At 43.5% G+C, this 20897-nt stretch overlaps 4 protein-coding genes across 5 annotated transcripts; 1 reads left to right on the forward strand and 3 right to left on the reverse strand.

Moving 5' to 3' along the window:
- Nucleotides 1-641: 641 nt before the first annotated feature.
- LOC112874554 (kinesin-like protein KIN-12C) lies at nucleotides 642-6999 on the forward strand. The gene is made up of 15 exons (XM_025937931.1): nucleotides 642-1028; nucleotides 1135-1278; nucleotides 1371-1454; nucleotides 1562-1687; nucleotides 1763-1822; nucleotides 1916-1969; nucleotides 2052-2144; nucleotides 3321-3416; nucleotides 3607-3752; nucleotides 4035-4181; nucleotides 4255-4384; nucleotides 4463-5398; nucleotides 5472-5570; nucleotides 5647-6405; nucleotides 6503-6999. Exons 1-15 carry the CDS (start codon nucleotides 777-779, stop codon nucleotides 6749-6751), a joined length of 3375 nt encoding a protein of 1124 aa, XP_025793716.1. The 5' UTR covers nucleotides 642-776; the 3' UTR covers nucleotides 6752-6999.
- A 174-nt stretch (nucleotides 7000-7173) lies between these two features.
- Nucleotides 7174-9026, reverse strand: LOC112874555 (probable cytokinin riboside 5'-monophosphate phosphoribohydrolase LOGL10). The gene is made up of 4 exons (XM_025937932.1): nucleotides 8574-9026; nucleotides 8337-8465; nucleotides 7854-8038; nucleotides 7174-7758 (listed from the first exon to the last, which is right to left on the reverse strand). Exons 1-4 carry the CDS (start codon nucleotides 8847-8849, stop codon nucleotides 7356-7358), a joined length of 993 nt encoding a protein of 330 aa, XP_025793717.1. The 5' UTR covers nucleotides 8850-9026; the 3' UTR covers nucleotides 7174-7355.
- Nucleotides 9027-9362: 336 nt separating this feature from the next.
- LOC112874556 (inositol monophosphatase 3) lies at nucleotides 9363-11908 on the reverse strand. The gene is made up of 10 exons (XM_025937933.1): nucleotides 11751-11908; nucleotides 11613-11663; nucleotides 11276-11463; nucleotides 11091-11175; nucleotides 10817-10871; nucleotides 10658-10701; nucleotides 10066-10134; nucleotides 9884-9984; nucleotides 9753-9809; nucleotides 9363-9660 (listed from the first exon to the last, which is right to left on the reverse strand). Exons 1-10 carry the CDS (start codon nucleotides 11805-11807, stop codon nucleotides 9564-9566), a joined length of 804 nt encoding a protein of 267 aa, XP_025793718.1. The 5' UTR covers nucleotides 11808-11908; the 3' UTR covers nucleotides 9363-9563.
- Nucleotides 11909-13688: 1780 nt separating this feature from the next.
- LOC112877356 (DNA-binding protein SMUBP-2) lies at nucleotides 13689-20805 on the reverse strand. Of its 2 annotated transcripts, none has more exons than XM_025941651.1 (15): nucleotides 20673-20805; nucleotides 20498-20590; nucleotides 20297-20365; nucleotides 19757-19846; nucleotides 19585-19668; nucleotides 19156-19320; nucleotides 17707-17894; nucleotides 17431-17503; nucleotides 16977-17030; nucleotides 16327-16584; nucleotides 15781-15987; nucleotides 15571-15674; nucleotides 15088-15232; nucleotides 14573-14707; nucleotides 13689-14221 (listed from the first exon to the last, which is right to left on the reverse strand). In XM_025941651.1, exons 1-15 carry the CDS (start codon nucleotides 20772-20774, stop codon nucleotides 14045-14047), a joined length of 1944 nt encoding a protein of 647 aa, XP_025797436.1. In that variant the 5' UTR covers nucleotides 20775-20805; the 3' UTR covers nucleotides 13689-14044. The 2 variants fall into 2 exon arrangements, with proteins under 2 accessions (XP_025797436.1, XP_025797437.1); XM_025941652.1 differs by having other exon boundaries at nucleotides 20297-20370; nucleotides 20673-20719.
- Nucleotides 20806-20897: the final 92 nt, after the last annotated feature.

A 20897-nucleotide genomic window follows, 5' to 3' on the forward strand; every position in this document is an offset into this window, starting at 1 on the left:
GACAATATTGCTACAGTAAACATATGCTAATAATAAATTAATTAGGATTAATAGATTCATCTCGTGAATTAGTCGAGATTTATAGAATTAGTTTATAATTAATCTATATTTAATATTCATAACTGGTGTTCAAACATCCGATGTGATAGGACTAAAATTTAATTTAATCAGCCAGATCCAAATATCCGATGTAACGGGAAGGTATAATTTTAGGATCTACATGTACGTACAGAAGTAGGATACTAAGATATCATGAAACAAAAATGGCAAAAAAAAAAAACACAAGCGATCTGGGCCGCCAGACAGCCAAGCCAGCTTTCCACGACGCGTCCGACGACACCGGGCCGGCGTTTTCTCCGTTTGGCCTTTCGCACGGGCGCCCCTCCCCTCCCCCACCCAACGGCTAGTAGTGCGGTCCGGTGACCCCAGGCCAGCGCACGCTACCGCCCACCACCCCATGTGGGCAATACCCCAGCCGTCCATCGCCGATCAGCCCGTCGGATCGAGCCGCCCGCGTCGCTCTCCCCCTTCGCCCGCTCCCCCAGCGCCAGCGGCGCACCGCACCCCCGCCGCCTCCCCCGTTTCAAAAGTTTTCGAATTAACTCCAACGGACAGTCACAGACATCCAACCGCATCTTACAATTACAAGCAAATCAAGCGCCCCTTCTCGGCTCCTCTCCTCCCCTCTCCTCTCCTCTCTTCCCCACTCGATTCCGTAGATTCCGCTTGCGGATCGGCGTCTCGCCTTAGCACGCAGAAGCAGCAGTAAAGAGGCCATGGAGATGCTGCGGCGGAACCTGAAGCGGCAGGGGTCGCGCTCGCTCTCCGCCTTCGCCGGCGGCGCCGCCTCCCCGCGCGCCGCGGACCAGGAGAACCTCCACCCCAACCTCGCCTCCTCGCCGCCGGCGTCGCCCGCCGCCAAGGGCGCCGCCTCGCCGCGCCCGAAGCACCCAGCGGCCACCGCAGAGGAGGATCACGCCACGGCCACCGCCGCGGCCGCGCCAGCCGACAACGAGCCCTCCGTCAAGGTACCGTAGCATGCCCACTTCACCTGATTCCGCTTCATGCGAGGGCAATTTGGGATCTCGTGAGGGTCGCGATCCTTGTTCGTGATGTGTGGGGGTGTGCGCGCAGGTGGTGGTGAGGGTGCGGCCGACGGTGAGCCGGCCGGTGGACGGCAAGGATCTGTGGTTCGTCCGCAAGACCGCCCCGGACGCCGTCGCTGTCGGCGACCGGTCCTTCGCGGTTGATGGCGTCCTCGACGATAGGGCCTCGCAGGTATACAAGCAGCCTGACCCCATTACACTGCGGAGCTTGGCCCAACTGTGCGCAATCCTGAACGAAATCTGTGAATTGGTGGTTGTTTGCAGGCCGATGCGTTCGATCTGGTTGGGTTGCCCTTGATCGAGAACGCCCTGGCTGGATTCAACACATCCCTCGTCTGCTACGGCCAGGTACTGCTAATCCAAGGAGTCGGCTAATCCGAGGAGTCGGTTTCCTGTTCTCTGCTTCTCTGTTCCTGTTTTCTGATGCTCGTCTATGTGTTGTTGAATGCTTCTAGAGCGGCACTGGTAAGACACACACCATGTGGGGCCCTCTCGGCGCCATGGTTGACAGCGGCTCTGACCACGCTGACCGCGGTGTCGTGCCTCGGGTTTTCCAGAACCTCTTCTCTCGAATCCAAAGAGTAAGAAAATTCTTCTTTACTTCTTGTAAATCGCTGAGTGATCTTGTTGACTTGATGTGGCCTATCTCGGTGCAGACGCAAGAGAGCTCTCCTGAGAAGCATACCAGCTACCAATGCCGGTGCTCGTTCCTCGAGGTGCGTAGTTATCTGTTTGTTTTCAACTGAACCATGCCTTGGAATGCTTTCTGGAACTGAACACATGCTTTTGCTTTCCCAACTTTGTTGCAGGTACATAACGAGCAGATCAATGATCTGTTGGAACCATCTCAGCGTGACCTGCAGGTATCTTTTTTGACAAGGAAATTATTCGGGATTTGCAATTGCTATTGGTATATCTGTATCTTATCCAACTTTATTCCTTTAGATAAGAGAGAATGCTGGCAATGGTATCCATGTCGAAAACTTGACTGATGAGTATGTGTCAACAGTAGAGGATATCAATCAGATTTTGATGAAGGTATACGCACAACAACTTCCCATTTATGTTGTTCTCTGTTTCTGGATAGTGGATGCACTGATCAGGAAGTTGTTGCACGAATTTGCAAGTTTATATGACACCTACTGCTAACTTGAATCTGCAAGTTACGAATATGGAAACATTTGGCATTTTCCACATTATTAAAATGGTTAGTTCAATTATTTAAGATATAAATTTATCTGGACCAGACATTATAGCATCCATCATGTGTTCTAAATATAGTTTTTATGCTTTTGTAAACAGTACTGTTTCAAGTTATTATTATGATTCTCTAAGAACAAATTTGAGAAACAAGAGAAACTAAAAACTCGGTCTGCGAGGGGCAAGACGTCCCCCGAGCATTAATATAAGAAGAAGGCCTTCTCACGCAGATGGAGAAAACCTCCGAACCCCTGCCTCACCCTTACACAGAATCTGCAAGTTACGAATATGGAAACATTTGGCATTTTCCACATTATTAAAATGGTTAGTTCAATTATTTAAGATATAAATTTATCTGGACCAGACATTATAGCATCCATCATGTGTTCTAAATATAGTTTTTATGCTTTTGTAAACAGTACTGTTTCAAGTAATTATTATGTTTCTCTAAGAACAAATTTGAGAAACAAGAGAAACTAAAAACTCGGTCTGCGAGGGGCAAGCCGCCCCCCGAGCATTAATATAAGAAGAAGGCCTTCTCACGCAGATGGAGAAAATCTCCGAACCCCTGCCTCACCCTTACATAGAGGTTGCCGTTGCCCGTGTGAGAGCGGGCTGGACCTTCATGTGCTTTGGTGTGGTGGCTGGTGAGGGGATTTTTTTAACCCCAGCCTGGAATTCGCTCTTACGGGGAGTCGAACGCAAGACCTGGGGAGGTGCTACTTGAGCCCTCTAACCAAGTCAGCTAGGGGGGTAGCATCTCAATTCACAAACAAGTTGCCTTTTAGTTTCTCTTCTCTTCTTTTTAAAACGGGATCTTTTATCTCTGTATTGCTTTGGATTGAAACCAAGACATCACACTTGTTTAACCCCCCATGCAACATCATGTGGAATATAAAGGTTTGCTTTGATTACATCATGCAACATGAGGTTCTGTTTTGTAAGGATGCTTCTCTTGATTAGTCTTTTTTCCAATCATACTTCTCGTGATAACTAAGTTTATTTTCTTTACAGGGACTTTCAAATAGGAAAGTTGGCACCACCAGTATGAACTTGAAAAGTTCACGTTCTCATGTGATATTCACCTGCATTATTGAAGCATGGAGCAAGGTAAACACCTTCTTACCATCCTATGTTATGATGTTAATTTTTCTTTTCTTTTCTAGGTCCTTTGTTGATTATTGTATGTCACTGTGGAGCCTTCTTATTCTATCTTTTTGTAATAATTATGTCAGATATTTACCAGATAGACATGTGCTGATTTATATTTTGGATTTACCTTGTTCAATTAACATTACAGGGTTCATCAAATGGATTTAGTAGTTCAAGAACTAGCAGAATTACTTTTGTTGACCTTGCTGGCCCTGAAAATGATGACCTTGATGGTGCAGCAAAGAATTGTACAAAGGAGGAAAGGCATCTGAAGAAGTCTCTCTCAAGGCTTGGGTATGTAAATTTATAACGGCCTGTTCAGTCAAATTCTGTGATAATCTTTTCTCATTAGCCAACAACTTATTTGTTGTCATACAAGATACCATGTATCATTATTTATTCTGTTACTTGTTTCACTTTAGTTTCTCTGTCTTGATATGTGCTATGGGCCTCTGAGTGCAATATGCTGAATCGTCTTGTTCTGTTCCAAATACAAACATCATATGATTGAGATACTCCAAGATATGAAATGTATTAAGAAGGCCAAAACCTCACAGTTGCATGGTTTCATTTCAGGAAACTAGTCAACATTCTTTCAGAAACACCAGAATCCCAAAAAGATGATTTGCCCTATGAGCAATCCCGTTTGACACATGTGCTGAAGGATACACTAGGTGGCAACTCGAGGGTTACATTTTTATGTTCAATTTCTTCAGAGCACAGGTATTTTCTGTTCTTGCATTTCTTTTTACGCATTCTAGATCTTGTTGTGCTGACTGATGCTTGGGAAATGCAGGTGCAGATCTGGAACGTTAAGTACACTAAGATTCGGTGAACGAGCAAAGCTTCTGCCAAACAAAGCTGTGATAAATGAGATATCAGAAGATGATGTAAATGGCTTGAGTGATCAGATACGTCAGTTGAAGGTATTGCCTCAGAAGCACATAGAAGTAGACCAATTTTATGGCTTTACGAACACTTGCTAATAATTTAATTCCTTGCAGGATGAACTCATAAGAACAAAGTCTGGAGACTCCGCAACTTGCAAGGCTGGATACTCCAGTGCACAAAATGCCCGTGAAAGCTTGCATAATTTGCGAATGAGCCTTAATCGCTCTCTAATCTTGCCTCACATTGAAGTTGATTCAGAGGAAGAAGTGGATGTGAACGAAGAAGATGTGCAAGAACTGCGTGATCAGATTAGCAAGCTTCACTCTTCATCTGAAACTTTTGATGACTTCATGGATGCAGAGAGTGGGGATGACAACACTCCTTACGCCAAGGGGAATCTGGAAACAAGTGAAGAAGATGATCAGCCTATCATAGATGATTTTGGAAGTCCACTACAGCAAGAGCACAAAGAAGTGCCTGGCACTACAAATGCTGGTGACGAGCTTATTTCTGATAGGAAATCTAGTCTATCAGTTAGTGCCTCCCCAAGTCTGTCACCGATACAAGATCCTACATTGTGCTCTTCTCCGAAGATCCACAACAAAGCAAGAAAGAGCATCACTTCACCAGGGCTGTCGCCAAGCAAGCTTAGGGTTTCCGAGAGCCTAGGTGACATAAATGTTGAAGCGTGCAAAAACAGTACAGTTCGTTCCTCTCTACAGTCAAGCAAGCTTAGCCCCACTGACTCACTGGCTGCAAGTCTCCAACGAGGCTTGCACATTATAGAATACCATCAACAGAATCCAGCCCCACGAAGATCATTTGTTGGCCTTTCATTTGATCATTTCGCGGTGAATCCACGTCAGTCAATAGCAAATGTCAGTTCAGCTGTTCAGGCACTACCTGAGGGCCGAGGAACCATCCTTTGTTCATCCTGCAAGAAACCAGTGCATGCAAATGAGAACCAAACAGAAGACATAAACTCAGCCAAGCAGATTGTGCTGGCCTTGGGTGCTGCATCCAATGAATCAGCTATTTCTTCAGTTAAGGTATGCAAAGTTGTTTTTGACTTATATATTGCATTCAAATTGTATCATCTATTTAAACGTTTAACTTGGCCAGGGCGACAACAGTAAAGCAGCAATTGCTTCAAAGAGAGAGACCGAACTTGAAGCTTTATGTGAAGAACAGGCAGCAAAGATCAAGGAGCTGAGCATTTTGGTACGTACTGTGATGAATCAATAATGTTTCAGACAGTGATTTACCTTCACTTGACATTTCCTTTGTTTTATTGCAGATTGATCAATATAGGAATGGGTCAAGAGATGGTCCAGATCCAAATGGTGTGACACCTGCAGAAGAACTAACTAGCAAGATTGATGAACAGTGCGGTGATGGTAAGGTGTCATCACTCAGTCCGAATGAGAGGGAGGCACTTCTTACTGAAATTGAGAGTCTGAAGGAGCAACTAAAACACCAGACTAATATGTCAACAAATGGTAGTCTTCTGGATCAGATAAGGAACGGCAGCATAGACCAGGAGTATGAACTGGAGAAAGAAAGACAGAAATGGATGGAGTCTGAGAGCAAATGGATCTCCCTCACTGAAGAGCTGAGGGTTGATCTAGAGTCGAACCGGATGCATGCAGAGAAGACCGAGATGGAGCTCTGCAATGAGAAGAAGTGCACAGCTGAGCTGGATGATGCTCTCCAACGAGCCATGTATGGCCATGCCAGGATGGTTGAACATTATGTTGAGCTCCAGGAGCTGTACAATGATCTTCTTGAGAAGCATCGCAGAGTGATGGAGGCGATCTCTGAGGTGAAGAGAGCTGCTGCCAAAGCAGGCAGGAAGGGCTGCGGGACGGCCTTTGCTGCTGCCCTTGCCGCGGAGCTTTCCACCGTGAGGATTGACCGAGAGAAGGAGAGGGCGCAGCTGAAAGAACAGAACAGAAGGCTCCGCATTCAGCTCCGCGATACTGCTGAAGCTGTTCATGCTGCTGGCGAACTGCTCGTCAGATTGAGGGAAGCAGAGGAAGCATCGACACAAGAAAAGGTCAGTCCAAACTTCAACACAATCATAATGTTCTGTAATACAACAGTTCACGTGTGAACAGCAGCCCAATGCAATTTGGTTAATTTGCATGTTGCAGGAGAGGAGTGCCGCTTTGCTGCAAGAGAACGAGAAGCTCAAGAAGCAGCTGGAGAAGCTGAGGAAGAAGCACGAGATGGAGCTGGAGACGATGAAGGTGCACCTTGCGGAGAGCCGGCTGCCGGAGTCTGCGCTGGGCGGTTTCTACCACCATGAGAACAAGACGCCGGAGTACTCGTGCGATGCTCCGTCCACGACGCAAGATGATGACCAGTCCTGGCGTTCCGCCTTCGCATCTGCGTACGAGTGAATGAAGTTTGCCTGATTGATTGCTTGGGAATTCAGACTCGTCAACTGAGCCTAGTTGACAATTGGGAAAGGGTCAATTCTTCTTCTTTTCTTACATGTATGTCCTTAATTATACATGGACACGAGTATGTGACTGATTCATATGCCCTCTGAACGGGCAAAATTTCCATTTATACTGTAGTAAGAGCAGTGTATTTGAGTTGTATTGTTTGAGTTCGCAGCTGTGATTATAATAACTTTTATTGCAAATATTTCTACTTTTTGATTGTACTGTGGGTCTGTGGGTAAGAGTACAAGACATAGTGATAGTATCTGCCACAGTAGTTTATCTGTAATTGAGCTGTAGCAATCAGGAATTGAATCTGAAGAGAATGGTCAAGTATAATTAGATGCTTTCTAGTAAAAAAAAAGACAATAACCACATGCAAGCTTCGATTGCGTTCATCACCACCATTTACTTTGAAATATTGCTTCCAAGGGCTTGATAAGATCCACTCAAAGAACTTGTAAAAACTGAAGCAATGACGATCTGTTCTCTGCAGAAGAAGATCAAAAGGGGGGCAAACAAAAAAAAAACAGATAAATCTAGTGAAATGCTTCCAACATCAACTCGTGGCGTATGAAGTTCTGTGCTGCTTCAACGGTGGTGATATTTGGTAATTTCTCTTGGCAGCAGGAACATTGTAGAACTCTGCCAGGTACTCCAGGGCTTCATAATTCCCATCACAAACCTTCCAAAGTGACGCCACTTCCCCTGGAGCCACAGTGCCCCAGTCCTGGCAGTCATTCAGGAAGTCCAGCAGCTTTGAGTAATAAGAATCATAGTTGAGAAGCAAGAATGGGACTGGGAGTGTCGACCCAATCCTCTCCAGTTGGATCAGCGCCATGATCTCAAACAGCTCGTCCAGTGTCCCAATCCCGCCTGGTAATGCAATCACAGCAGTTCTGTCAGCAGCGCTGCTCCGCACAGCAGCATCCACCAGCCCGTGCTTCCTCGCAGAGAAGAACCTGAAATTCAACTTAGCAGTTAGCACAGAGTAAAATTCCATCAATCTGACAACCCTCTAGTTGATCTTGGTGTTGCGTTGCCAGCATTTAGGTACCTGCAGGTGAGGTAGGTCTCTGAAGGCAGGTAAGGATGGAAGCCTGAGCTTGTCCATTCACCAGCCTCCTTGGCGATCTTGAGGCCACCGATTGGCTTGTCTGCCTCAAGGGCGCCTTGGATGGCGGCATCCATGAGGCCAGGTCCAGCTCCGGTCCATGTGGTGCAGTCAAGCAGCCGAGCAATCTGTTTTGATGTTAAGACAGGCAGCTCAGCATCAGAGCACCCGTTGTTTCCGCAGATTTTGGAGTAAATGCTCCAAGCCAAACTGTACAATACCAATCACGCATTTCTACAGCTACTTCTAGTCGGGTTAGATGTTATGGAATCATTCTCTCACATTGAGTGAAAATTTGTGTGAATTATGTGAGGTCAATAATAGAGTGCTGATTGCTGAACTGCTGCTTGACAGCTGAAGATAGAAACATGTTTTGAGTAACTAGTAAAGAAACCGCTAGGAAGTGGTATCTAGTTGTAAGCTTGCCTCTCTGGCGAGCTCGGTGGTCTGGAGGAAGTGCGGGTGCGTGGGCGGGACCCTGGAGGAGCCGAGGTAGACGGCGCCCCGGCCGAGGCGGCGGACGAGGTCGAAGCACCGCGCCATCTCCTCCCTCACCTGCACATGCAGCTCACCAGTCAGTCCTCGGACCACGAACGAGCTGGGATTGATCGGGAACGACGACGAGCGAGCGAGGCACGCGGATGGCAGGTGGTGAGCGGTGACCTCGCGGGGGCTGCTCCTCGGAGGACCCAGGGCCGAACCGGCTTCCGCCTCCGCCTCGAGCTCACCCAGCTGCTGCCGCCGCTGGTCGACAGAAGCGGTGGCGATGGCGCCGCGGGGACGGGCACCCCCGCCGCCGCAGAGGAGGCGCGAGGCCGGCCGGGGCGTGCGCAGGCACGAACAGGTTGGGGCCCGGAGCTGGCTGTGCCTGAATCCCAGGGCGGGACGTGGCTGGGGTCCGAATCCGGCCCCAACCGAGCTCGCCGCCGCCGCTTCCATGGATGGTGAGCGGCTGAGCGTCCTCGGTCACTCCGCAGCCCCCCTACTGCTTGAATGCCTCGAGAGAGAGCAGGCAGCGACAGCCGACAAGCAAGGGCACAGTCAAGCCTCGAGAGGAATATGTTCTACTTGCTTTCTTTGCTGACCCCGCCGAATTCCAGCCAGTTGCCATAGTATTGCGGTGGTCATTAGCGAACACCGTGCTTTTCGGTATTGGCATCAAAAGTTCTGGCACCAACACCATACTAGAACATCGTAAAAAATTTATACTTCAAAACGATATCAATAGCATCAGAACTGGCACACAGGTTCCCCTCAGGAAAATGCAGAACAGGCGGCAATTTATACATATCCCTCAGCAATCCCTTTTGTTTTCACTGCAGCTGGAATTCCCAGCGCACCTGGTACTGTAACAAACCTTATTGCTTCCTATAAAAGCAGGATGTCTCCATTTTCCGTCTAAAAACTAATTGGGCTACCCTTCCATTCAAGTATATGGTATAGTCATGAAACTGGCACTATTGCATCAACCTACTCATTCCCATGTAATCGCGCGAATCAGCAAAATGTTATTGAATCCAAGATTGTTGTGCAAGCCACTGCTCCCTGTGTAGAATTACATGGAAAAATTTGCCGAAACAATATGGTATTATTGTTACGGCAAGGTAATCTTATTGTACTTATTCTACTTCAGGAATAATGGTAGTAGTCGTTTCAATTGGTATCCCCCAATTCCTTGACGAACTTATCCTTCAGCAAGCCATTAGATCCCGCCATTCTTCGTGACATCAGATCAAATTCTCCCCCACTTCTGCAAATCAGAAGAAAGAAAGGCACAATCAGTCAAGAGAAATTCACAGAATTACGGTCACAATAGTTGTTTGACCAGACTTGCTAACTTACGGATCAAAAACATGGCCCCCAGCTTCCTGAAGGATCACAGCTCCAGCAGCAACATCCCTACAGGAAAATTGGCAATTTGAGATGCACAGCCAGATGATATAAGCTGCTGTTATTAATTTGGATAACCATACCAGGGGCCACCAAATCCCATCTCGTAACACAAATCAAGCCTACCACAGGCAACCCCGCACATGTTTAACGCCAAAGAGCCACACATCCGTATGGATCGAATCTGAAAAACAGAAAACAAAACCCAGTAAAGAATGCTGACATGCTGTATTTAATGCACCTGATGCTACTTTACAGGGTTTACCTTGTATAGTAGCTTGTTGATTCTACTGGTTGTATCATCCAGAGTGTTCTTGTCTCTTTTGGTTCCAACCTGATCAATCAGTATACTATCAGTTCAATATTTCCATTAAGTTCTCTCAGTAAGAGGCTCTGGGATGTAAGTTGCCATCCAGAGTTCAGAAGATGTATTAGTTAACTTACATGTGAGCATTTGACATTTAAACAAAAATCAATGCTACAGCTATCAAAGCATCAAGAATGCCAGGTGACAAAATAAAAGGAGCGTACAACAATTAACTTTCTTCAATGATGCTCATACCCTATCCATGTTTGAACTTGGCCAGTTGGCCCTCTAAAGTAACTTTATGGAAGGATGTTCGACCAGAAGAAATTCAGGAAACAAACGCAGGTCATTTGTTCAGTTATTAGAGTTTTAGAAGTAGTTCCTATTCATTTTGTAGAAGTAACTTTTCTTTTCAAATTACATTGTTCTGATAAAATCATGTGAAAACGTAAAGAGGACAAGCAGCAATATAGTTTCTACATATCAATTTATCACCCTCAAGTTAAACAAACTTGAAGAGTGTGTAAACTGCATGGTATAAGTTGCCTACCTCTGTTACCAGAAGAGCCTTCACTAACTCATCTTGAGATGATGCTGCGAATGGAATGAACATATTCAAATAAGAATAGTCAGTTGGAGGAAAACAGTATGCAAGCACTGCAAGGGCCAAGATGTTGCTTAGATTGATTGACACCAAATCTGGGTATACCTTTGATTGGAGAGCCATTCAGAAAAGCACCTTTTCCACGAATCGCAGTGAAAAGCTAAATGGAACAATCAGCATGAGTTTAGACTTTGGACTAACAATCTTTTCAAAATGCAGTGACAAAATATAACAGACTGTTAAAGTAAGGGGTTTACACGACAATATAAATCTGATACTACAAGAAAACAACCTCCCTTTTTAGTCTACATGACTCTATATCATCCTTCCACTCAATCCAACACTGCAGATATGAACATTGTGTCGAATCATTCAGTACCTCATTCATGATTGGGTTATAAACGACTCCAATGGTGGGAATTTTCCCAATGGTGAGGCCAATCGAGACGCACACAAAGGGGAAACTGCAAGTTCAGAAAATGCAGAGAATTGATATGAGAAGAGGAAAAAGAATGTGCAGTGAAGGACCCTACCACACAAATATAAAAAGTATAGCAACTTTACCCATGGACGAAATTGGTGGTGCCGTCGAGGGGATCGACGATCCAGGTAGGTTCGTCTGTGAGGTCGGCGGTGGCGCCGAGCGCCGCGGACGTCTCCTCCCCGATGAACTTGTGGTCCGGGAAGTGCTTCCGGAGGTGGTTGAAGATGAAGTCCTCGCAGGCCTTGTCCGTCTCCGTCACCAAATCCACCTGCATCGGCGAGCAATGCGCCGCACCGTGAGTCCAAATCCCAATCCAATCGATGGGACGCAATGGCGCATCAACATCGACATCGACGACATGGGGAACTAAATCATAAGAAGCGTGAGGGGAAGGGGAGGAAGAGGACTAGATGATACCTGGCCCTTGTGCTCCACATTCTTTGTCTGGTAAAATCCCTTGCGGATGATCTGTTCAGGGAATCAAGAACAGGTGAAGAGACAGCCCAAGGAGAAGGAAGAGAAAAGCAAAGTATCCACGGCGGTGAGGAGGGGAACCTCGCCGGCGCTCTTGGCGGCTTCCACCGCCACGCCGAGGAACTGCTCCTCCGACATGCTGTGCTCCGATGTCTCGCCCCCGCCGATTTTGATTCGCCCCCTACGGCCAGCAGCAATTCTGGCCGCTCGCTTCGGTATAATACAAGCAAGCGGGCGTAAGAAACCGGAACGGATACGGGCTTTGATTGGGCCGGGGCCCGTACCATAAAGTCCATAACCCATAGTCCACTATTTTTTCCTATATAAAACTTAAAAGGAAAAGGGGAGAAGAGTCCATATACTTTACGTATACAGGGATAAAAATCCCACACAAAGCTAATCCTCAACTAAAAACCACTAATAGTCACTTATCAACACTAACCACAAGTAATTAGCGAATCTGATGCTGGTTCTGTTGATTTTCTTAAATGGGACGGCACGTCATTCTAATAGAAATTTCCTAGAATCGGCACCCCTGCCAAATTGGGATCGTGCATGCAACCAAAACACAAAGACAAGAAAACATACCATGGATCATCTCATGCTAGTCAGACTAGGTACGGGAAGGCAAACACTATCATCACTGACCACGCCACAATATTTTCTTATCAGGTTTGGCAGGTACCCTAATTAGGCTATCCTGAATCGAGTGTTTCACACATCATCTTATAGGTTTAGGTTGATGATAAAACAACATATCACAATGCATAGTTTCACTTCGTCATTTCATATGTTAGATATAACATTTAATTGCGCATGGTGTTGAGATCAAACATGCCACATGAATATATGACCACTAGCAATTCTAACTAAATTAATTACTAGCACATTAGGTATGGTTACATAGGATCAAGAAAAGTTGTGATGATGGAACAAATTACTCTCAGCGGAAGTTTCAAATCAGTTTTACAATTACAGTCTTGGTAACTATGTACACCAAGTTCATCTCCATAAAACTCGACTCCTCTCTCTCTCTCTCTCTTTATAAATTTCATATCATGTCACCAATTTTGCCTACATGGCATGTCATTTAATGAGGATGAAACTTTTATAAAACTTGCATTGAGATTGGTCTTATGTTGGAATGTTCGGAACAAGCAAAAAAATTCGTAAAAGCTACATCAATTCAAGAGGCATTGGATCTATCATAATTGTAGATGTTTATTAGTGCTGTTCTGTTGAACATATATCCTCGAACCAAAATCATAAAAAATTCTTTTGAACTGATCAAACTCTTTATGACATTCTTCCATACTAGCAAGTTCTTGTTCCACAGAGTGACTAATTTAATTGTAATTTTATATCACTTCAGTACTTTTCATTCCACTTTGTCATGTTAGGTCGGTGATGTTAACCCCTCATTTTAACTTCGTTCACTTCTCATGATATTTTTCTCCCTCTTTTTGGATCTTATTAACCATAGTTTTACGGTCAAGATCCATTTTACTCCCATATGGACTCCATACGTCATTCCCTCCCTGCGTCGTGACTCGAGCCTCTTAAGGTAGAGAGGGAGCAAAGAGCTAAAAGATAGTTGATGTTACATATGAGCAGGGCGAAGCCACCATGTGGAACTGCATCGACGTCAGATTTCATCCTCATGTGATGCGTGGGATGGAGTGAAATGATCCCATCCTCTTGTATCGACATCAGATTCTATCCTCATATAACTCCGAATCAAACACAGCTATTTATAGAGACGACTCGTGTTGTTTTCTTCCAACCCACCAACTAAACACATGGAAAGAGACCGAGATGACTTGGACATCACGTGTCTCTTCAACATTCTTTCCCTGCCGTGGATCTTTTCCGCAACCAGCACATTCTACGCAGCTATCGCGCTCCGCAACCTTGCATCAGCATATTCTGGCAACTTTTAAAAAAATCAGCATATTCCGGCGGATCTTCGCCGCAACCAGAGTCCACAGAGCAGGAATCGCGTCACCGGGACAAAAGGTCCGGCAAAAAGGCAGAGCACCTTCTGCAGATCTGCACAATTCCACAGCACATTCTACGCTGCTATCTTGCTTTCCAACATTTTAGTCGAGTAACATCAGCAGTGGCAAAACGAACAGCGTAGAATATACTATAGGTAACTATATGTTCTTAACAAAAATGCAAAGATGGTTAGGAATCGTAGCATTGCAATGGACTTCACTTCACATCAAGCTCCAATCTACTTGCTCCGCGGACACGGATATGCGGAATGCTACACTAAACGGATCACCCCTGCCTCCTGTGCAAGAACAAATAGAGTAGGAGCATCGGCTTCTAATTTGCGCAGGAGAAGCCCGATACCGTGTCTGTCATGCCAGTCAGCTGCTCTGGTATTCTGAAGCGCTCAAGTACTCCCCATTCTCCTCAAAGTATTCAACCAAACGTTTCATGAACTTGTCGCTGCTCACGGTCTCCACGTCGCACACCAGGCAGCACTGCCTCCTGGCTCGTGTCACCGCGACATTCATCCGCCTGTGATCACTCAAGAACCCCACCTGAAAAAACCAAAGGCATAAGGTTTACTAAGCAGTGGATATAGAAAAGCTGCGCCAAAGACAAGTATTGTGTTTGGATCAGATGGCGACGGTAATCCTCACCATATATATAATATAAAATAGGTAGGAACATCTTGTTTTGGTTGTGATAAGAACTATAGTCGCATGAACAAAATATTTGCACATCATGCTAGTGATGCTTACTTATTTTATTCGGCAATTTAAAGATTAAGGTGTATCTGCAATGCTGAATTTTACAATGTAACATAGCATGTAGAGCAGCATTAGAGCTGAAGGCGAAAATAGGAAACATTCCACTTTCACCTCACAGGATCTTGGAAGGTAGCTTACCTCTTTCTTTGAGTTAGACCGGACCATTGAAATGATGATGGCTTCTTTCTCCCGGCCTTGGAACCCATCAACTGTCGATATCTCTAAATCTTTCAGTTTAGCATCTTTGTTTCTCATCATCTTCAGGCAGGTTACCTATGATATTAAAACATTCAATGATTCAGTTCTTCAGAACTAGGTGAAGTCTTCAAGAAGCCAACCATAAATTCATAATATATAGATGAATTACAAGCTGAAGGTTGCAAGAAACAATGTTCACAATGTAAACGGACTACAATCGGCCATGTATAGTCTGCCAACCACCAAGGATGGTGTAAAGCAGAACAAAATAAGTACTGTAGACAGGCATCCTATATTATACATTATACATGAAAATAAAGCAACAAATGTCATGAGGATCAGATAGAAGAGTGATTAAACAGAAGATTAAGATGATATTGCAGGCATGACTGGTAAGCTGGTGTATATTATTTTGATGACACTTAGGGTGTCTAAGGGGTTAAGGGACCAAAAACCTGTGCAGCATAAGGTGTAATTATTCCAACATCAGACGCATGAACACCACTCTCAACAAGCAACTTGGCATGAGCAATGGATACTGCTGCCTCGCCCTCATTCATAGTGCTCTCCTCTTCGTCTTTTACTTCTTCCATATCACATCTAAGAATATATGAAAAACATTGGAAGCATTATGTGAAAAGCATATAGAGGGGTTCATCTCTTAGGAAAAAAACAAGCTTCTTTTTCAATCAACCAAAGGATTGTTCCACATTTGAAAAGTTAAACTTCTGACTACATTTTTTTTCAAATATGAAATATCTTTCTGCAGAGAAAATAGTAATCCTATTCTCTTGAAAAAGTTTATGTAGCAATACTATTTGCAAGGCACACAGAGAAAACATGAAACAGAAGAATAGTGAAATCTCTATGCATGAACAGTTTGACAAATACAGTTACAATAGTGTTTTGAACAGCCAGAAGCATCAGATAATAATCACCCTGTAGTGTCAATTAGTATAATAGTTGGTTCTGTTGAAGAAGATCTTGTGACTTCTTCGAGATCATAGAGCATATGCCCAGCAACACTAGAATGTGCTTTGATCTGAGAAGAAATATGGGAACAATAACATTAGGGAAAACGAGAATTCAAAGAATAAGAATAAAAAACCAGGTTACCAAACTGGTAGCACAATAACATAATGTCACACCTTATTGTTATAAAGTTCTTTAGACGACCAATTCATAATGTGCTCGTGCATTCTGTACTGGACAGTGAGCATGGATGTGATCTCCTCTCCATAAGCTTCAGTAAGCCGTTCAAAGAGTGTCATTCCCATCCCCTTCTTTTCAGCCTCAACACTTTGAATTGTTGGAGGAAGTTGAAGATGGTCTCCAGCAAGAATACACCTTGGCCCCTGGATGCCAAGAAAATGGATTGAGAAACTTCATATCATAACCAAATTGATTGAGAACAAACAGTGCGTAGATTACTGAAGCTACAGTATTGCACATGCTGACTCAAACCAAACAGAAAAGGCAATCACTTAGCTAATGGCATTACCTAGTGGGGAGCTCACATCAAAACAGCCACCAGTAGCAGGATGTTTTAAGTGAATTTTATGTTAAAAACAACTTCATACACGTCCAAAGATTTATCTAGTGGGCAATATTTCTGATGCTTTTTCAGTATATTCAAATTGCATCCTTACAGAGCTTATCATAAACTTTGATTTGTGCTTCAGTCGTATACTTACTTTCAGCAAGGCTATCCAGCATGCCACCTCAAGTGCCTGAGCAGCTTCATCAATGACAACCAAATCAAATGTAATGCCATTTAGCTTTTTTGAAGATGCACCAGTCAAAGTTGTCAGCACAACATCTGCATTTTTTAGTACATCAGTTACTGCAAGCTGCTGTCGTTTTCTTTCCTCTTTGGCAAGGGTTTTGAGCTCTTTCCTGATGTCCCTTTTAATGTTCCGATCTTTAGCTTTCAGCAATTTGCTATTCAGCACCTTCAAGAAGAGAGAGAACATATCAAGAAAAACCTAAATGCAAATGATAAAATAACTGCAGTCACAATTATAAGAGCCTTGTCAGTAGTTCGTTCCTTTGATCGCTGTTGGTAGCGTGTCCAAAGAATGCACTCACTGCATTCTTTTTTATTTAATATTTACGATTTTTCTGCTCTCCAATATGACCCTTTGACCTTGATTTTGTAGTTCCATTACTCGAATTCATAAAACTTAACAAACATACTGTGATAAATCTGGTGATGTAGTTGTCTTATATCAGAACATTGATGATTAAACATATAGATGTTGAAAGTTAGGCTTGGTAGCATGGATTCTAAGAAGCAGTCATGGGTTGAATAAAAGCAAGAATGTGGAAGCGAATAGTTATTTACCTTCATTTCCTTGCGAATGTCTCCTGCCAAGCTACTATTATCAGCTCGCAATACCTGGTCCCAAAAGTCATATGAATACATAAGGTATCACAATTAACATAGTTTCCAACAAAAATTCTTACAAGAATTTTAAACTGCTAGTAGTTGTATGGTTGATAACAATAAAAAAGACTATAAAACCAACTCCTAATGTTGGGAAAAGAAAGAATCAGCCTGCAATAACAGAGGCAAAAAGTGATCTAACCTAAGGGAATACAACACTCATAATCTGCATTTTCACAAAATCTCCAACAAAAGCAAATGATTGCAACACTTTACTATGTATTTTGATAAACCAACAGTTAAAAGATAGTCAATCATCACTTATGAAGTAAATAGCAAAGTTCAAGCATCTAGAAATTCTAGTTCAACAGCATAGAAGCAAATTGATAAGCCACTTAAAAAAGGGTTATACCTGTGCATCAAGAGCGCTGTCGAGCACTTGGGGTAGTAAACGAGCAGGATGCCCTAACCTCACTAATTTTGTCCTGCAGAGTTTCAATAGCCCCATGTCACATTGAGCAAATTGGTGAGAAAGGATATACTGTGTCATTTATAGGACAATGAGATTATTCACACATTCTATCTTCTCTAAAATGGATACAGTATATGCTTGTCACTTTTCCCAACAGAAATCATCAAACAAAAATTTTCAGTGAAAAACATCTTTCATAACTTTGCTTCAGCAAACCTGTATCGTGCAAGTCGCTCAACAATATTATCCACAGCGATATTAGATGCAGCGCAGGCAAGAATCTTTGATCCACGCTTGACCTCCTGCAATATTATCTCAATAATAGTTGTTGTTTTTCCAGTTCCAGGAGGCCCATGAAGCAAGAAAACATCCCTTGATCCAAGCGCCTTCGAGATAGCATCTTTCTACAGAAGAAACAAATATATTTTTCTATAACATGGCTGATAAGCATCCAATTTATGCCCTACAGTTTAAATACTATGCTGTGTCTTGGACGTTTATTCAAAAGCAAGGTGAAAAAACATACATGTCCAAAGATCAAAACAGAACATTTGTGCAGTTCTGATTTTTTTTTCAAACAATAATAACTTTCTAACCTGTAGTATGGAACTTTGTGAAACATCACTTTAAAACTAATATAAGTTACCAATGCCAGAGAAACAACATAGAAGTATGACAAGGTAAGCCATCAAAATTTAAGAGGGTGCTATGATCCTAGATTAGACTACTGCCGTGAAAGAAAAAGGCCAGCTAACTGATATTGAAAAGTAAGAGGGTGAAACGCAGAAGTAGTCATAAGTCATAACACATAATGTGATGTACATCCACAAGCTGCTGACGCCTCATGGGCTGTTTTCAGTTGCTACTTCTATTATCGGTTTAAAATTAAAGAAATGCTCCCATTTAAAAGAACTGCAGCTAAGATAAACTATCAACAAATGTTATTCCTTTCTTCTGAAACTTAATTCGAAGTGTAAACTGTTGGGTGTTTCACTGGTTATATGGTAGATATCCACGCAGTGAATCATTTCATTGATGCGCTTCTTTATACAACCTACCTAAGTAATAAAATGTAGTAAGTGCAACCACTCTGTACGCCAACGAATGAAGGCATTAGGTATTTTAGTTTTAATTCAGGCTTGAAATTATTTATAATATAGTAATAACATCTCTGTTACAACTGATAAAAGCAACATCAACTACAATTGTATCATCTTCTGATGTGGTCCTCCTACAATGGCAAGCATCAGAGACTAAGACCATTCTTTCTGGCATTGTAGCATGTGATTAATGCCAGACATCCTGGTGAGTTGAATTTTGCAATTGTGGCTCCCATAACTAAAATAATTATATATAATGTAAGTCCTATCACTGCAGGTTGAAAAATCAAAATGTGAATTCATATATGATTTAACTTCATGTAATGTAATTAATGTGTACGAGGGACAACAGAACAAAATAATTTACTGAAATTCTATGGTATACCATACTTATAAATAATATAGTAAATCCTATTGTTCCAGCAAAAATGATCAGTTTGATTTGAATATGGCTTTTGTTTAACTCATCCAACCGTGTGGATCAGAACACAATGGAACCCAACGATGCAGCATTAACAAGCTCATACTGAATGTGATCAAGAAAGAAAAAGTTTCAAATAGTGACCTGTGAATCATCCAAATTCTTGTTGAATGGACTGAATTTCATAGCATCCTTGGAGCGCATGGGTGCCTTCTCTCCAAATAAAACAGGAACAAGGTTTGCACAAGGTCCTGTTTGGACAGCCTTGCTAAGTTGAATTAGCGCATCCTTCATCCTGCGATAAGTGACCTAAAATAGAGATTATCACAATTCGATGTCTGGCAAGTGGCAACAGCAAAGCAGCAATTACTGAACTATGCTAGGAGAAATCTACGATGAATGAGGTCATATTCAAACTGTAGGCCAATATAAAAACAAACAACGATCATAGACTGCACATCTAAAACAAATAGGTGGTAGGCCACAAGTGTAACTGTTCGTGTGATGTGCAATTTTGAGCTCTGTAGGCTGCGATTAACAGAAATCATGGAGTAATGCAAAAGATGGTAGTACCTCATTTGCAAGCTTCTCAAGACGCAGAGGACTGTTTAAACCATCTTCAGGAATATCATCGAAAGCAACCGTAATGGAAGAATCCTGTTGGTTTAAAAACAAAGTTACTATTGTTACTCCTACACACGGAGAAAAAAACAAAAATAGGCATTCTTAGATGATATGAAGGTACCTTTAAGCGATAAACTACACCTTGCCCAAGAGAAGCAGATCCAGCATCTGCCTTATTTGGCTTCAGGGCAACTACATCATGGGTTCCAAACTAAAGTAGCATGAAAAAGAAGAAGCATTATCATGACAGTAAACATGATTCCAATCAACATCCTGTGAATTTACATAGCACTTGTGAGCCTTTCCGGTCACACAATTACCGCACAGTAAATCATGATTATGTTTAATTGATTGAAATTACAGTGACTGCTCACAGAAGAAACAAGGTGCCAATTTCAACAATGGATGTAATGTGATCTTAATGTGCTCACACAAAAGGTATTCAGTACAAAAAAAAAATCGTTTGGCTCTATCCATCCACAGTTAACACCACTAATATACACAAGATAACTAGCACATGATTTGCAACTGTCAAGTCCCACAACAACTACAACAGCAATTGGTAAAGAGCTCGTTTGCATAAAAAATCCTAATTCCCAACCCTAGTGCCATGACAGCAAGCACCCAAAAGAGGGTGAGGGGGGCAAGAGAGCAGCCTCACCTTGTGAGACGGGAGCACGTCGCCTTTGTTGGGCTGGAACTCCAGGAGCGTCTTCCCCATCAGTCCCGTCTACACTACGCCCCAACCAGCATAAGCAAGTCAAAGCCCATTAGAAGATTATCACTGAACTGCAGCATTCCAAATGACACCAAACAGCACAAGCAGCAAGCAGCAACAGAAGTACAGAACTGAAGCACCAACCTGGGCGTCGGTGCACTTGAGGTTGGCGATGACGCTGCCCCGCCTCTCCAGGCTCTTGGCGCTCGTCTCCGACTCCGCCGATATCTCCGCCGCCTGCGACGTTCCCACCATCCATTCCCAATTACCAGCCGAGTCAAAAGCAAACGTGAAATAGGGGGGGGGAGAGAGAAAAGACCTTCTCGAGATCGATGAGCGGGGCCATGGAGGACACAAACTCCTGCAGCGACATCATCCTCCCCGCCGCGCCCTTGCCGCCGCCCCCGCTTCTCCCCGCCATGGCTGATTGGCTGGCTCAGTGGCTTGTCTAGTGGAATTGGACGATTGCCCATCGCCTCTGCCGAGAGAGAAGCCATAGACATGGGCCGTATTGGGCTAGGCCTACATTCCAGGCCCATCAAGC

Source organism: Panicum hallii, chromosome 9, assembly GCF_002211085.1.
Source record: "Panicum hallii strain FIL2 chromosome 9, PHallii_v3.1, whole genome shotgun sequence".
NCBI lineage: Eukaryota > Viridiplantae > Streptophyta > Magnoliopsida > Poales > Poaceae > Panicum > Panicum hallii.